This window comes from Schistocerca americana, chromosome 1, assembly GCF_021461395.2.
Source record: "Schistocerca americana isolate TAMUIC-IGC-003095 chromosome 1, iqSchAmer2.1, whole genome shotgun sequence".
Taxonomy (NCBI): domain Eukaryota; kingdom Metazoa; phylum Arthropoda; class Insecta; order Orthoptera; family Acrididae; genus Schistocerca; species Schistocerca americana.
This window is the reverse complement of record NC_060119.1, coordinates 1,039,771,606-1,039,788,573: the sequence shown is the minus strand read 5'-3', so window position 1 is coordinate 1,039,788,573 and position 16,968 is coordinate 1,039,771,606. Positions and strand designations below refer to the sequence as shown.

Genomic DNA, 16,968 nt, shown 5'->3' with positions numbered 1-16,968 from the left:
AGTTTGAGAGTGGTTTTTGAGTTCACCAATAACTTCATATATTGAACTGCAGTGAAATGTGTTTACCAGAATGAAACTATTACTAAAATATAAAGAAGTATTGTACTTAATAGATAGCACCTGGGATAGGCATGAACATCCAAAATGGCTTCCTCTTCTGTCAAGCTTTTAACAGATCCTCTAGAGAGGGGTCAGGGAACGATCAGCCTTTTGTTTGGTGGTGATATAATAATGATACTTTCATCATCTGACCCCAAATCAGGTTTTAACTTTTAAACTTCCTTAGATGAGATTCATTTTGTTCTTTTTCTAAAATTCAATTCATGCTACATTCCTCAGTGTTGAACTGTGTTTTCCTGGCGGACAACTCCATGCTACTGTGCACACCACACACACCAACAAATAGTAGTACCTGTGTTTTAACAGTTACCTCAGGAAACAGAAAATATATATTTGTGCTAATATATAAATGGAGAAACATTGTTTCCAAAAATCTTGAAAAAGTGTTGGTCAGACTTACTTTAACTTTTTACACAATAAACATTCAAACAATGGAAAATCCAGGATGGAATAATTACAATATTATGAAAAGGATAGATTATTACTCACCATATAGTGGAAATGCTGACTTGCAGACAGGCACAATAAAAGACTACTAATACCGTGGAATAGTGATAATATTATGAAAATGATAGATTGCTACTCACCATAAGGAGAGATGCTCAGTCACAAGCAGGCATAACTAAAAGATGTCTGCGACTCGACGTCTCTGCTGTATGGTGAGTAGCAGTCTCATCCTTTTCATAATATTGTGTATTAAACATTCACATCGACATAGGCTATATATTTTTTAACAACAGTGTACAGGTTGTCTGTTAAAACTGACTTCCAGAAAGAAAATGCTATGCTGTGCTGTGAAAATGTGCAGTTCCGTTTTCATCCTCGCAGTTTGTTTGAACAGGAAGCCTATATATTGGGAAAGTTATATTTATGACTATCAGTTATGATTAGAATACTACTATGGAATGTGAATTGTCCAAAACTATGCGAAATAGTGCTATTGAAGCTGCTATATCACAGATCCAGCGGTTGGAGAGGTCTGTCTCACACCCCATATACCAATGATCTCAAATGACTTAACCCATTCAATTTAAACGAATCAAGGTTTCATTTGCAGCAAAAGTAAAATTTTGTCAACTAATCTGACTAAGAACTGTAAGAAGTGTGAGTTTTATGTAAATTCAGTAGGCAGTTCGAAATGTCCATTCAGTCACTCATTGACCATACTGGCACTGAAATGAAAGCTAACAGAGAGAAGGCTGCTACACCAAAAACTAGTCATCTGAAATTGTTTCACTGTAGCAGATGATAATACTGCCCTCCTTTCAATCATCATATGAATGTTGAAATGGCAGATATTGAGAGAACCAGTCGCAGGATAGAGAAAGAACTACAGTTGCGTAGCAGTGGAAAGTCATCAGAGCCAAATGAGATACATGTAACATTCGACAAAGATTATGCCAAAGAACTTGCTTCCTTTTAGCAGCAGTTTATTTTAGTTTACTGGAGCAGCAAAGGGTACCTAGTGACTGGAAAAATTGCCATTGGACAGATGCTCATAATTATAGGCCTACACCATTGACGTCAGTCTGTTGTAGAATTATGGCTACTGTTTTATGCTAAAAAATTATGACTTTTTTGGAGACTAAAAATCTCCTGTATAAAAATCGACATGAATTCTGCCATAACAGAGGTCCTGTGAAACTCTTTCAAACTTGCATCCGGCCATCAAGATTTAGGTTTTCCATGGTTTCCCTAAATAGCTTTAGGCTAATGCCTGCATGTTTCCTTTGAAAGGGCACAGCCAATTTTCTTCCCCATCCTTAACACCATCTGAGTTTGTGCTCTGTCTGTAATGACCTTGATATTGATGGGGCATTTAAACCCAATCTTCCTTCCTTTCTTCCTGTGAAACTGAGCTCGCTCTGTTTCTCCATGAAATCCATAGTGCTGAAGACAACAGGACTCAAGTTGATGCCATGTCCTTGACTTCAAAAAGGCATTTGACACTGTCCTGCACTGCTATTTAGTGAAAAAAATTATGAGTTTACCAAGTATTGAATCAAATGTGCAACAGAATTCAAGACTTCCTAGTAGATAGAACTCAACACATCGCTCTTAACAGAGCAGAATCGACAGAGGTAAAGGTAATTTCTGGAGTAACCCAAAGAAGGGTCATAGGACTATTACTGTTTACTGTATCTGTAAATGATCTAGTGGAAAGCATCAGAAGCTCTTTAAGACAGTTTGCAGATGACACTGTTGTTTGTAAGAAAGTAGCAATACCAGAAGGCAGTATGGAGTTGCAGAATGATCTACAGAGGATTGATGAATGATGCAGGCTCTGGCAGTTGACCTTGAATGTCAATAAATGTAACATATTGCACATCCATAGGAAAAGAAATCCATGACTTTACAACTACATCATTGATTACAAATAGCTGGAAACAGTATCTACTCTAAAATATCTAGGAAAAACTATCCAGAGCAACCTTGAGTGCCATGACCACATAAAACAAATAGTAGGAAAAGCAGATGCCAGACAGATTAGTAGGAAGTATCTTAAGGAAATGTAACTCAGCCACAAAGGACTGGCTTACAAGGAGCTTGTTTAACTGATTGTTCATCAGTCTGAGACCCTTACCAGATAGGACTGACAGTAAGGAATAAGAAAGGAGAGTTATTGCAGAGTGACACATTTCATCATTGAGTCGTTCGGTCATTGCAATAGTGTTACAGACTTGCTCAACAAACTCCATTGGCAGACACTACAAGAGAGGCGTTGTGCATCACGGAGAGGTCTCCTGTTGAAATTCCAAGAGAATACTTTCTGTGAAGATGTGAAGAGCATATTACTTCCCCCCACAGCTTGCAAAATGACTGCAGCAAGAAAATTTGAGAAATTAGAACTAATACAGAAATGTACTGACATTCAGTCTTCCCATGCTCCACTAACGAGCAGATGAGGGAAGATGGATCAGTTAGTGGTGCCAGAAGTACTCTCCACCGTACACTGTCAGGTTGCTTGCAGAGTATTGATGTAGACAATAAAGGATGCTCAAGGTTAAACATTCAAATAGGTTGGAAATAATTTATGATCTGAGTATTTTTACCATAAATACAAAGTCAAATAAGGGTAATGCAGGAGTGGGTTGGACAATGAAGAATAAGGTAGGAATACAGGTAAGCTAGCCAAGATAGACACGATGCCCACAAGTACTGCTGCAGTATGAGCTTTTATGCCAACTAGCACCACAGATAATGAAGAGATTAAAGAAATGTATAATGAGGTGAAAGAAATTACTCGGATGTTTAAAGGAGATGAAAATTTTATTGTTATGGGGGACTGGAATTTGATAATAGGAAAAGGAAGAGAAGAAAAACTAACAGATGAATAAGGACTGGAGGAAAGGAATGAAAAAGGAAGCGGCCCTGTAGAATTTTGCACAGATCTTAATTAAATCATCCTAACAGTTGGTTTAAGAATCATAAAAGAAGGTTTTATATGTGGAAGAGAACAAGAGACTCTAGAAGATTTCAGATTGATTATATAATGGTTAGACAGACATTTACGAACCAGATTTAAATTGTAAGACATTTCCGGGGGTCAATGTGGACTCTGATCACAAGTTGTTGGTTATGAACTGTAGATTAAAACTTAAGAAATTAGAAAAAGGTAGGCAGTTAAGGAAATGAGACCTGGATAAGTTGAACAAACCAGAGTTTGTTGAGAGTTTCAGAAAGCGCATTTGGCAACAGTTGACTAGAACACAGGAAAGGACTGCAGTAGAGGACGAATGGATAGCTTTAAGTGATGAACTTTTTTGATGGTGTTTTTGATGTCCCCTTATAATTTAGTTAGAACATGTAAAGCATTTAGCTACATTTGAATCATTGATACAGGTATACAGGGACTGCATCAGATCGACAGCTGAAAAACCGTACATCCGTCATCAAGTTGGTAAAACTATAGGAAACTTACAGTTTTGTCCATATGAGGATGTTCTCGGTGTAGCAACAGCAGGTGGCTTCAGCAGCCTTCTTGTACCAGGTAAGTACAAAAGTCTTCAGTTTTGTAGCTGACAAGTTGAGTACCTATATGTTGTCAATAACATTTTTTGCAATATTTTAAGTGCTATTTTCCGTCCATATTGTGGGTGTACACCTTTTTTTATCCATGACTTGTCAATTTAATTCACATCAACATTATCACACACATTCAAATAAAGTGTTTAGATGGTTCAAATCTCATTTCATTTGTTAATCCTAAGTGCATATTTCAAACTCTCAAGTTTTACATATAAAAGTAAGTCCGCTCTAGTACTATCACACTTAAGTCTGAAATTTCAGCCTTTTATTATGCTAAACAACCATCTTTGTACAGATTATGTTCTGTATATTATTTGTGAGTTTCATGCCAAAAGGTGGAGGCGGAGTCAGTTTAAGATTTATAGTGATCACATCTAACCACAAAGGGACACACTCACATCTGGAAAAATCAGCACCTTTTTATAATTCATAAATATTGTAAGCAAAGTTCTGGTAGAATGTAAATAATTTGGATATAGAGTAGACCGCTTGGTGAATAGGAAAAGCATGAAGTCATCAACAGGCACACAAAAAAGAACGAAAGTCTCTGTCAGTGACTGAACGCCTTCACTGTTCAGTGAGTAGTCTCCTTTACTCCTAAAATACATATAAAACTTAGTGTTTGTGGATGAAGTTGATGATACCTCCAAAACAACCCACCACCAACCACTTCTTTTTGAATCGGGTGTTACGTTTGGTGCCATCATTGTGTGCTGTAGTAGTTGTGCTATAATAGCTGTTGTGGTTGTGGAGGTACAAGTTGTGACGTTCACCTGCTTTATTTCTTTGTTGATTGACCTTGGTGTCAACATACTGCATTGCTACACTGGCTGAAAAAACAGGGGGTAGAAGTTCAACACTGGCTACTGTAAATGATGTAGCTGACAGGTGCACATTTGTGTTTCACAGTTCTTTACTTTCACTGTTCACAACCCCCAAATAATACACAGTTATATGGCCAGTGCACTACTGTTTAACTTTCGATAAGCCTCATTAATAGTTTGAGGCAAACACCAACACGCTACTACAATAGTTTACTGTTGAACCACTGCAAGCAGTAAAAACCTAACCCAATAGTTCTTGCCACATAACACGCTATATATTCAACAGACTCTGTCATTGTTTTAGCACATGGCCTATTACACTTATTTCACAGTTAAGTGGATGCATTGTTGTTGATCTAACCAATACGGGTTCCTCGTCTGAAACTCGGCCATGGACTGACTGTCTCGGGACCAAAAATCGGGCCCTTATATATCATCACAATAATAGGCCCTGCAATTTCTTCTACTACAACGGTTAAGCTGTATTATTTGTTTAGATCATGAAATTAACAGATTTAGTTATGCAAACAATACTTTTGACAGAACTGGTAATTACTTTGGAATTAAGGGCTGACTTTGCTAACATGTTTTTGAATAGAGCCAAATAAGTACTTAAAGAATGCCAGTGTTTTGTCTTCCAAATGTTTATAATTAGTGCAGAATTTATATTTGTTTATAAGTCAACAATAGAATTTAAGTTACGAAACAATTACTAATTTCACCCTATAACAAAAGATACTAACTAGGACTAGTCAAAAGTACATACATACACCTAAGCACAAAATTCGATCTGGTGTTATATTCTTTGACCTGAGGGCCAACCTTCCTCTTTTATGAAAATGCAGATTATACTCACGTATGTTAATGGTAATTAGTTAAAAGTGAAAAAATGAATTTTAAGGAGGCAGATGGTAAAACAAGAGGGGAAGCAAAAACATCCCAGCTTGCTTTGTCACAAAGTGTTAGAAGTGGTCATCATCGCATCATGGTGATCACTAGAGCATTGTTGCTTTCACATCAGTGTACTTTTCAAGGAAATAAATTTAAGATTGCAGTTTGTCTTCATAATTACGACTTAGAAACAGCACATATCATATTGATTCTCACTCCGGCAGAATCGTCTTAACTGATGAGTTATGTGACATAGTAAAGATAGAGGCACAACTTACTGAGAAGGTGTATCTGTTTGTAGAGGCAATATATGCAAACAAAGACTGGTTGTATGAGCAAGCAATTTCAGCTACAAAAAATGACAATTCAACAAATGAATCAGTGATACGATGGCGAACCTATACAAAAGCATAGACATTCGTACAGAATTCCTGCATGCACTTAATGTTTCTGATATTTTATCCAAAAAAAATATAAATAACCTTTTAAGGACGTCATAGAGGGAGAAATATTAACAGGAAAAGAAAATGGCTAGTCATCATTCTCGCCATGAATTCCATTCATTTCAACTAAATTACTGTTTAGCTTTAAAAGGCTTCAGTTTCTGATAAGATGAATGTACAGTATGACTATCAATAAGATACAGGGTCAAATATTCCAGTGTTGTGTAGTGAATTTAAGAGAATGAGTTCCTTGCATAGGCAGCTAAAGGTAGCTTATTAGTATGTTAGATACCCACGAAACTTTTTTGTCTTTACACTCGAAAGCAAAACCCAACTGTAGCTTACAACAATAAACTCTGAATAAATTAGATGCTTTACGAACAAGATGATTAACTGCACATTTTCTAATTTAGAAAACAAAAGCACGTTCTTTTCAGCTGCTGACTGACTGGTATGCATTAGGTTTTTTATTGTTTCGCTGAATCACTTCAGACAGATGACAGTGTGAGTCCTTCAGTCGGGCCAGTTGTTGCCATGTCAGCTGTGCTGAAACTCCGTTCCTCTCCCACTGATGTTTTCCATCCAAATCTTCATAGCAGTGACAGTGGCTGTGTGATTTCAAGATGAACATACAGACATGTTCTGTCAAGTGACATGCTTTGATTTTTAAGTTAATATTATCTGCTTTGAAGTGACATTTAGATTCTTGTTATTGTGTATCTAATCTATATTAAAATAATTGTTTGAATTTATATATTACAAACTATTTTTCTCGTTGTGAGTGTCATATATTTTAAGTAGAAGTGACTAAGGATTGTCTTTAATGCTGAAGACTTGATGAATGTGTCATCAAACCAAAGGTGAAGAGTTTATGCTAACTTCAACGCTGTTTCTTAGCCAAAACGATCTGGTGACACAGTTAACACATAGTCACCGAGGCTACAATAGGCTGTAGTTTTGGAAATGTTTCGTGACTCTCAGTACTCTGCTGCTTGAAAAATAAATACAGTTTAAAAACTGAAAGTCACTATTATGTTTTCGTCTGTGCAATGTGTATCATCTGAGTTACCACCTCAAAAATCTGTGCAGTAGAAAAGTGCATATCAGAGGCTGCAGGAGTTACTGAGTATAAAACTAAATGTATCATACGAATTACATACGGATTCTTTAAAATTTTCCTACAGAAGAGGTGATGTGGGCAGTTAATTCATTTTCAGGTAGCTGCCATTAGAGAATATTTATGAAGGGAAAATTGGAAAACGAGACACAGCTTTGCGAGTCTAACTTAACTTTTATGCTGTCTCTGTATTAACTCTCTGTTAGGAGATATTTATTAAGGGTTACTTATGTTTCAGATAAATTCTTCCTATTCTATTCTCAGGGAAGAATGGGAAACCGTCATTTACACAGTGTCATGTGATAAAGTGTGCTTTTTTTCTTGTTTCAGGAAGTGGAGAACCAAATTTTGATGCACTTGAGAGCAATCCATTCCAGAGCAAATCTCAGAGGCGAGAAGCAGAAGTGAAGGCATTGTTAGAGAAGGTATTGATAATATCCATTCAACATTTTTCATGATCTTCTCAAGAATACCGCTATTGCTAAGCTGGAAGTGCCACTGCCTGTACAGATATCCACATTATACCTTTCTAAGTAGGCTCTGAAAGCTCTTGTATGTCAGTCATCATTTTATTCCTCAAGTGGAACTATACTGAGGAAGACATTTGTGAATGGTCCCAGTGTCAGTCAGCTTCTCCAATTATGCATCTTAAAGTCATCAGTACCGTGTTTACTCGAATCTAAGCCGCACTCGAATCTAAGCCGCACCTGAAAAATGAGACTCGAAATCAGGGGAAAAAAATTTTCCCCGAATCTAAGCCGCACCTGAAAGTTGAGACTCGAAATTCAAGGGGAGAGAAAAGTTTTAGGCCGCACCTCCAAATCGAAACAAAGCTGGTCCATTGTAATATGAGACACAATTTAGGTCGAATGAATGACGATGCAGCTACAGTAGTTTGGTTCGAGTCGTAAGCTTAGAAGTTAAGCTTCACCAGGTAGCCATAACTATGTGTCAGGCGCTCTGTCCGTATTTATACGGGTACCCTTCCTCTTTCACATGCTTCGTCTGGTTTGAATTGATTGCTTATTTTTCTTTGATCTGATAAGTGCCGTTCTCTTTGTTATAGGTGTTTACGTCACTCTAGGCTGAAGATGCATTACTGTACTGTGTCACGCATTGTTTGTCGCATTCTGATAATGAGTGTTTACTGCCTGTCGCCGCTCGCAGCATGGCTTCCTTTTGTGTGTGCTACCGCCGCTTACAAAAAAAAAAAAAAAAAAAAAAAAAAAAAAAAAAAAAAAAAATGGCAAGAGACTGCCATTTGTTGTTACTTACACTGCTGCTTTCTTTGATAATGATCAACAAGAACCAAATAATAGACTGTGTATGATAGAACATGTTCTGAACGAGAGTTTAGCGAAAATTTTTCTCCGTTTGAAAATCTTTGCAGGTGCCTCTTTAGTACATTACATTCTGCACAGGAATTAGAGTTATCTTAGATTTAAAAATCTAGTCAATTGCCGTGCTTCATTTCTGACTGTACCACTATTACGCATAAGAATAATACGAATATAAACATAACATGATATGTATATTCTTCTGCATTTGCTTTTGTCTCGCTCTAGTTTCGTAGTTTATTAGGCAGACAGAATTTAAATGAGATAGCAGCAAACACGAAAGAATATATGGCAAAATGTATTATTCTTATGGTGAAGAGAATACTGCATGTGATTCACAATTCATAAAAGTTCCTATTAGCAACCATCTCTTCTCACAGGTAGAAAAAATTCAGAACGTAGGGATGTTTGTCAATATGGCCAACTCTGTCTCGCCAGTCGGATTTTCATAGTACATTGAAACGCTGCAACATTCAAAGCTGAACAATACGGAATTTGTATTTACTTCGATGGATAATGTATGAAAATGCAGTGGTCGAAACTCGGGGCGGAGGAAAAAAAAGCTTGTCTTCTACCTCTCCTTTTTTTTTTTTTTTTTTTTTTTTTTTTTACTGACGCAGAGGTTTTGGCGCCAGTATTTATCTTTGTGCCTGCAAAGCATGCCTGTGTAGTGCTACATATATTCGACGGCAGAAGTTAGTTCTGGCGGCACCTACCAACATTTTTCAGAACTTCCGCTTACTTTGTACTCGATTCTAAGCCGCAGGCGGTTTTTTGGATTACAAAAACCGGAAAAAACGTTCGGCTTAGATTCGAGTAAATACGGTAAGCCCTATATAAGCTTTATTGTTTGTGAGATTTTCCTCATCATGAATTTGGGCGTACTGAAACAGTGCTTAACAAAGATTTTACCAAAGTTTCTGAGAAGGCTTACAGTTGGTTCATTTTCTGTTTCTTACAGTGCAATATCATTGTGTATACAGTGATGTGTAATATTTGGAGATGTAAGTAATCTTTCACATTTGTCACTCATAACTGAATGGTTACAAGTAAAAGTCAGCTATAATCATAATAAAATAAACAACCCAAAGCAACAATCTGTTTTCTCTTTTTGTGTAACGAAGCATTTGATACAAGCTAATTCATAGCTCTGATCTTGCTGTAGCAATCAGTAAATTATTATAATATTGGTGAATCAGATTCTAATTTTATGTTGACAGCCACAAGTCCATAGGTGGACTACATTATTGTGTACTTCCATAGGTTCTTATTCCATTGCCTGGGAGCTACACATAACTTAAAAACACAAAAAGTACTTGCTCATTGCATACGCAGAGCAGAATTACAGCTTACAAACATTAACTAAAGCTGTAACAACAGTATGAAAAGGATGGCACAACAAAAAAAAAGAATATTAGAAATATTTATGCTTTTGAACAAAGTACATTCTCAGATGTAGAACTCTCATATCTTTACACAGTAACAACAATAACAATAACTGACATGGCTACTTGGGCACTAAGGGCCGAGTGCGACTTTGTCTGATGTGAGCAGCAATCTAGTGGGATGGGGGATTCAGGAAGAGGCATACAGTGGGAGGGGGAGTCTTAGTAGGATAGGGGTGGGAGAGGGTGCTAGTGCTGCCTGTGGGAGTGTGCAGGGACATGATGTGGATGGGTAGGGCTGCTGGGTGCAGCATCAGGAGGTTGTGCTGGGCGGGAGGGGGAGGGGACAGAAGTAGAGAAAAGGAAGTGTAGGTGCATTGCCAGAATAGAAAGCACTGTATTGGGAGCAGGGAAGAGAATAATCAGGTGGAGGGCAGAGTGTTGTGAAGGTTGAGGCCAAGGGCACTACAGGAGAGTTCCCATTTGCACAATTCAGAAAAAATTGGTGTTGGTGGGAAGAATCTAGATGGCACTGGCTGTGAAGTGGTCATTCTTTTGAAACACACCATGTTGGGTGGCACGTTCAACAACTTGGTGGTCCAGCTGTCTCTTGGCCATAGTTGGCTGTGGCCATTTATCCAGGCAAACAGCTGATTGCTAGTCATGCCCACAAAGAATGTGGCACAGTAGGTGCAGCTAAAGTTTATACTGTATTAGTTTGCTGCATAAGATCGTAGTGTTTTTATTTTCCTTGTTGGTATTGTGCTTGCTGTGGGTTTATTTATCAATTGTCATTTTTTATTTGTAGTTCACTGTTGCTGTTTGAACTTATATATTGTCATTTTGTTATTTGGAGATAGTGAATGGAGGTATGGGCACTAGAAAATGGTGTCCCAAGTGAAGAAATCGGAACATTTCCAACATATTCTTCTATTTGAGTTGAATAGAGGGTGATAGTAGTGGAGAAAAGTCAAAAATATCTGTGTCATGTATGGGGATAATGCCATTGGACAGAGCATGGCAAGAAAATGGTGTTCTTGTTTTAAGGATGAACATTTTTTCATTAGTGACTCTTCAAGTTCAGGAAAACATTCTGGGTCTAATGAAGGTTGTTTAAACACAGTAATCCACAATGATCCACATCATTCTTGTTGAGAACTGGCAAATGTGATGAATTGTGATCATTCCACCATCATGTAACATTTGCGTGCAATGGGGAACCTTCAAAAATCGGGTGTATTGGTAACACATCTCTAAGCAAAAATCAAAAAAATCAGTGTGTGGCCATGTGTATGTCTCTGCTTGCTTATCTTCAATTGGCTCATGAACACCAACCATTCCTATGTATCGTGTGATGAGAAATGGTGTCTTTATGCTAACATAAGGTAAATAAAGGGCTGATTGAGCTCAGACAAAGCAGCAACTCCCGGTACAAAGACCTGGCCATATCTGCAAAACATAATGTTATGCACTAGATGGAGCAGCAGCAGTGTGATGTACTACAGATTGCTTCCCCAAGGTGTAACCATCATTGCTGACATTTATTGTCAACAAATGAGTTTTCTTGAAGGTGCAATCCAAGAACAATGATCAGGAAGACCGCATGAAGTGATGCTAATCCTTGATAATGCCCGCCCACATTCTGCTAGACTGACAAAGACACTGTACGGGAGTTGGGTGGTCATTCTGCACCCACCTTATTCACCTGATCTTCTGCTCTCAGATTTTCACCTTTTCTGCTATTGAACAGTCTACAAGGAACTTCCTTTCCAGATGGAAATGTGCTCTGAACATAGCTTGACAAGTTCTTCGCCTCAAAAATGTGATTTCCACAGTTGTGGAACTGAAAAGTTACCCCAACATTGGCAGATCTTTTGTGAATAGAGAAGGAGAATATGTTATTGATGACTAAAATCTCTGTTCTGTGTACAATTTGTGTTTATGAATCTTATGGAAAAACACTATGAACCAACCTAATAGATTACAAGGCTACTTTCAATGGAAAAGCACTATGAAATTATGCACCAACCTAACATATCACATGGCTACTTTTACTACAGCCAAGAGGTTGCTGGACCTCCCAGTTTCTGAATATGAACATGTTGCCCAGCATGGTGTGCTTCACTTTGATGAGTGCTATACAGCCTGTGCCATCTGGATTCTTCCCACCAACACAAGCTTTCCTGAACTGCACAGATGGGAACTCTGCCTGTAACATATCCTTTGTCCCCATAGCACTCTTCAACCTTTGCTAGCTCCTGTCCTCTACCTGCCTATCACCTTCCCTGTTTGCACTAGAGTACAAGTAAGCCTTCTCTGCTGCCAATGCACGTACAGGTCCTTTCCTCTTCGCTACTTCACAGCTATCTTTTCCCTCTCCCCCTTTCTCACTCATCTTCTACCCCAAGGAAGCCTCCTAATACTGCACCTAGCAGCCCTATCATATCGCCATGACTGTGCACTCTCCCATGGGTAGCACTAGCATCTGCTAGCACCCCTACCCTGCTATCCCTCCTTTGCCCGGAGACAATAGCCACGTGTGCGCGTGCGCGTGTGTGTGTGCGTGTGAATTTGTGAATGTTCTATTTCTGAGGAAGGACGCATCTGAAAGCTTAAATATTTCAAGTATTCTTTTTCGTTGTGCCTATCTATAGCTCTGTGAGGCCTCTGTGGGATGAGTAGTGATTTGTCATAGTAAAATTTGATAAAATTATTTCATTAGCTACTGGAACAAGTGAAACATTAATAAATTTGTATTTTAAAGTGTGTATTTTATTATTTTCATTATATTAAGTAATCTATTTGTCAATTATATACAAAACTTCCCCCTTCATCTTATTTTCCTGTTTTAAGCATATTACAGGATTCTAGTCTGAAACACAATACTATTATATGTCCCTGTATTCTTGCCTGTCTTCTTATTGAAAATTGATATGAGATACATTTGTTGAGACTTAAGGCTGGTAATTTTTAGTGTTACGTCTTTTACAGATTCAGCCTGAGTTGATAACACTAGATCCATCAGTGATTGCAGAAGTTGACGTGCCAACTCTGAAAGACAAGCTGGAAGCAAAGAAGAAACTACTGGTAAGTATTTCAAGCTTAGTGACAGTCTCCTGATTGAATCTACTGGTATATTATTCTTGTTATAGACGTGTCTACTTAATGTTATGCTCTGTTTTGCAGTATATTAAGCCACCTAAGATAGATTATCAGCATCGCAAAGGTGGTAGAAGGAAAGGTACTGTTAAAGCAATGCAGACAAAGAAAATCCTCCAGGAACAAGCCAAAAAGGTATTATCTCATTTTATGTTAGTGTTGTGAAGATAGCTTTGTAATTTATTTTCAGTCACGTTATTAACTTATGCACAGTGTTTTCTAGTATGTGAAATATTGGAAAGGTAGTCAATTTGTCAGTCACTGATTTTGTCCTCCGACATCATCATTCTTTAATATTGAAACGAAGATTACAATGACAGTGTGAAATCACATTAGAATACAAAATTATCTTCTACAGGGTGTTACAATAAGGTGTGGCCAAACTTTCAAGAAACATTCCTCACACACAAAGAAAGAAAATACACTCCTGGAAATTGAAATAAGAACACCGTGAATTCATTGTCCCAGGAAGGGGAAACTTTATTGACACATTCCTGGGGTCAGATACATCACATGATCACACTGACAGAACCACAGGCACATAGACACAGGCAACAGAGCATACACAATGTCAGCACTAGTACAGTGTATATCCACCTTTCGCAGCAATGCAGGCTGCTATTCTCCCATGGAGACGATCGTAGAGATGCTGGATGTAGTCCTGTGGAACGGCTTGCCATGCCATTTCCACCTGGCGCCTCAGTTGGACCAGCGTTCGTGCTGGACGTGCAGACCGCGTGAGACGACGCTTCATCCAGTCCCAAACATGCTCAATGGGGGACAGATCCGGAGATCTCGCTGGCCAGGGTAGTTGACTTACACCTTCTAGAGCACGTTGGGTGGCACGGGATACATGCGGACGTGCATTGTCCTGTTGGAACAGCAAGTTCCCTTGCCGGTCTAGGAATGGTAGAACGATGGGTTCGATGACGGTTTGGATGTACCGTGCACTATTCAGTGTCCCCTCGATGATCACCAGTGGTGTACGGCCAGTGTAGGAGATCGCTCCCCACACCATGATGCCGGGTGTTGGCCCTGTGTGCCTCGGTCGTATGCAGTCCTGATTGTGGCGCTCACCTGCACGGCGCCAAACACGCATACGACCATCATTGGCACCAAGGCAGAAGCGACTCTCATCGCTGAAGACGACACGTCTCCATTCGTCCCTCCATTCACGCCTGTCGCGACACCACTGGAGGCGGGCTGCACGATGTTGGGGCGTGAGCGGAAGACGGCCTAACGGTGTGCGGGACCGTAGCCCAGCTTCATGGAGACGGTTGCGAATGGTCCTCGCCGATACCCCAGGAGCAACAGTGTCCCTAATTTGCTGGGAAGTGGCGGTGCGGTCCCCTACGGCACTGCGTAGGATCCTACGGTCTTGGCGTGCATCCGTGCGTCGCTGCGGTCCGGTCCCAGGTCGACGGGCACGTGCACCTTCCGCCGACCACTGGCGACTACATCGATGTACTGTGGAGACCTCACGCCCCACGTGTTGAGCAATTCGGCGGTACGTCCACCCGGCCTCCCGCATGCCCACTATACGCCCTCGCTCAAAGTCCGTCAACTGCACATACGGTTCACGTCCACGCTGTCGCGGCATGCTACCAGTGTTAAAGACTGCGATGGAGCTCCGTATGCCACGGCAAACTGGCTGACACTGACGCCGGCGGTGCACAAATGCTGCGCAGCTAGCGCCATTCGACGGCCAACACCGCGGTTCCTGGTGTGTCCGCTGTGCTGTGCGTGTGATCATTGCTTGTACAGCCCTCTCGCAGTGTCCGGAGCAAGTATGGTGGGTCTGACACACCGGTGTCAATGTGTTCTTTTTTCCATTTCCAGGAGTGTATGTTATGTGGACATGTGTCCGAAAACACTTACTTTCCATGTTAGAGCTCATTTTATTACTTCTCTTCAAATCGCATTAATCATGGAATGGAAACACACAGCTACAGAATGTACCAGCGTGACTTCAAACACTTTGCTACAGGAAATGTTCAAAATGTCCTCCGTTAGTGAGGATACATGCATCCACCCTCTGTCGCATGGAATCCCTGATGCGCTGATGCAGCCCTGGAGAATGGCGTGTTGTATCACAGCCGTCCACAATATGAGCACAAAGAGTCTCTACATTTGGTACCGGGGTTGCGAACAATTGCCTCCTCCATTGCAGGTGTCATCGTCGTTCTAGGTCTTCCCCGGTCGCGAGTCATAGGCTGGAATGTTCTGTGCTCCCTAAGACGCCGATCAATTGCTTCGAATGTCTTCCTGTCGGGACACCTTCGTTCTGGAAATCTGTCTCGATACAAACGTACCGCGCCACGGCTATTGCCCCGTACTAATCCATACATCAAATGGTCATCTGCCAACTCCACATTTGTAAACATTGCACTGACTGCAAAACCACGTTCGTAATGAACACTAACCTGTTGATGCTACGTACTGATGAGCTTGATGCTAGTACTGTAGAGCAATGAGTCGCATGTCAACACAAGCACCGAAGTCAACATTACCTTCCTTCAATTGGGCCCACTGGCGGTGAATCAAGGAAGTACAGTACATACTGGCGAAACTAAAGTGAGCTCTAACATGGAAATTAAGCGTTTCCGGACACATGTCCACATAACATCTTTTCTTTATTTGTGTGTGAGGAATGTTTCCTGAAAGTTTGGCCATACGTTTTTGTAACACCCTGTATAATCTGAATATTTTACTGAAGATTAATGTATGGTAGCAGTTGGTTAATTAGTAGGGAAGTCTATATTTTGTGCAGTTTCACAACACCATTTATAGGAGGAATCTACTTAAGACTACTTCCCTACATTATAATTTTCATTCATTCAGTCAGTCAGTCAGTCAGTCAGTAATATTGTGGAGGATATATCACATCTTCATTGTGAGAGACAAATTGTTTTCTAGTAAAAACTCCTTTATAAAATTTCTCTCAATAAACCTGTGTGTTATAAAACCAAACTTGCATGTGTTAAAACTAAACAAATTAAATTCATATTTACCATGAAAGCAACAATTTAATAAACAGTATTGTTATGATTAACCTTTCAATTTTCTTTACAGGAGTTTATTTCAACCATAAAGTCTGTTACAAATGATGGAGTTGTACCACAGGAGCAAGACTCTGGGAAGATCAAAGTGAAAAGTAGTGTCCTAGACCGGTTCAAACCAAAGACAAAACAATGACTTCATTGTAATAACTGTGATATTGTACATTCAAAATAAATATATGTTTATAAATATGCATAATTGCTTATAATTTCTGCCTGTTAACATGGAATCTGCTGCCCTTTAAACTTCTATACTAAGAAAGCAGACATTAGCAAATATCATTCCAAAGTTAGAGTATGGAATAGTTGCCAACATAAAAACAAATATATTTACAAAGCAAGAAGCGAAGATAATAAAAAGAAAGTTAGCTGTTAGAGATAAAGGTTCCATCACTATGTAAAAGAGTGGAAATGATTTGAGGATTTTGGAACAAGGGAGATATGGTGATTTAGGACAGTAAAGGACAGAACAGAACTGTCTTCTGATCCTAAAATATCTCCTTTCCCTGTTAACCTTGTAGCTGAATTTCTTGTTTAAACATTAAAATTGCCTCAGGTACTGAAACCTAACATTTTTGCCACATTTGATTCATGTATGTGTTAG

At 39.4% G+C, this 16,968-nt stretch overlaps 1 protein-coding gene across 1 annotated transcript in view; it reads left to right on the top strand.

Moving 5' to 3' along the window:
* LOC124549354 (WD repeat-containing protein 46) overlaps window positions 1-16,558 on the top strand; it is a 69,952-nt gene extending 53,394 nt beyond the window's left edge. The window contains exons 9-13 of the mRNA XM_047125238.1: window positions 3,964-4,111; window positions 7,755-7,849; window positions 13,138-13,233; window positions 13,333-13,440; window positions 16,378-16,558. Of these exons, the coding sequence (XP_046981194.1) occupies window positions 3,964-4,111; window positions 7,755-7,849; window positions 13,138-13,233; window positions 13,333-13,440; window positions 16,378-16,500 (570 nt within the window). The 3' untranslated portion in view covers window positions 16,501-16,558. The remainder of the gene's footprint in view (window positions 1-3,963; window positions 4,112-7,754; window positions 7,850-13,137; window positions 13,234-13,332; window positions 13,441-16,377) is intronic.
* Window positions 16,559-16,968: the final 410 nt, after the last annotated feature.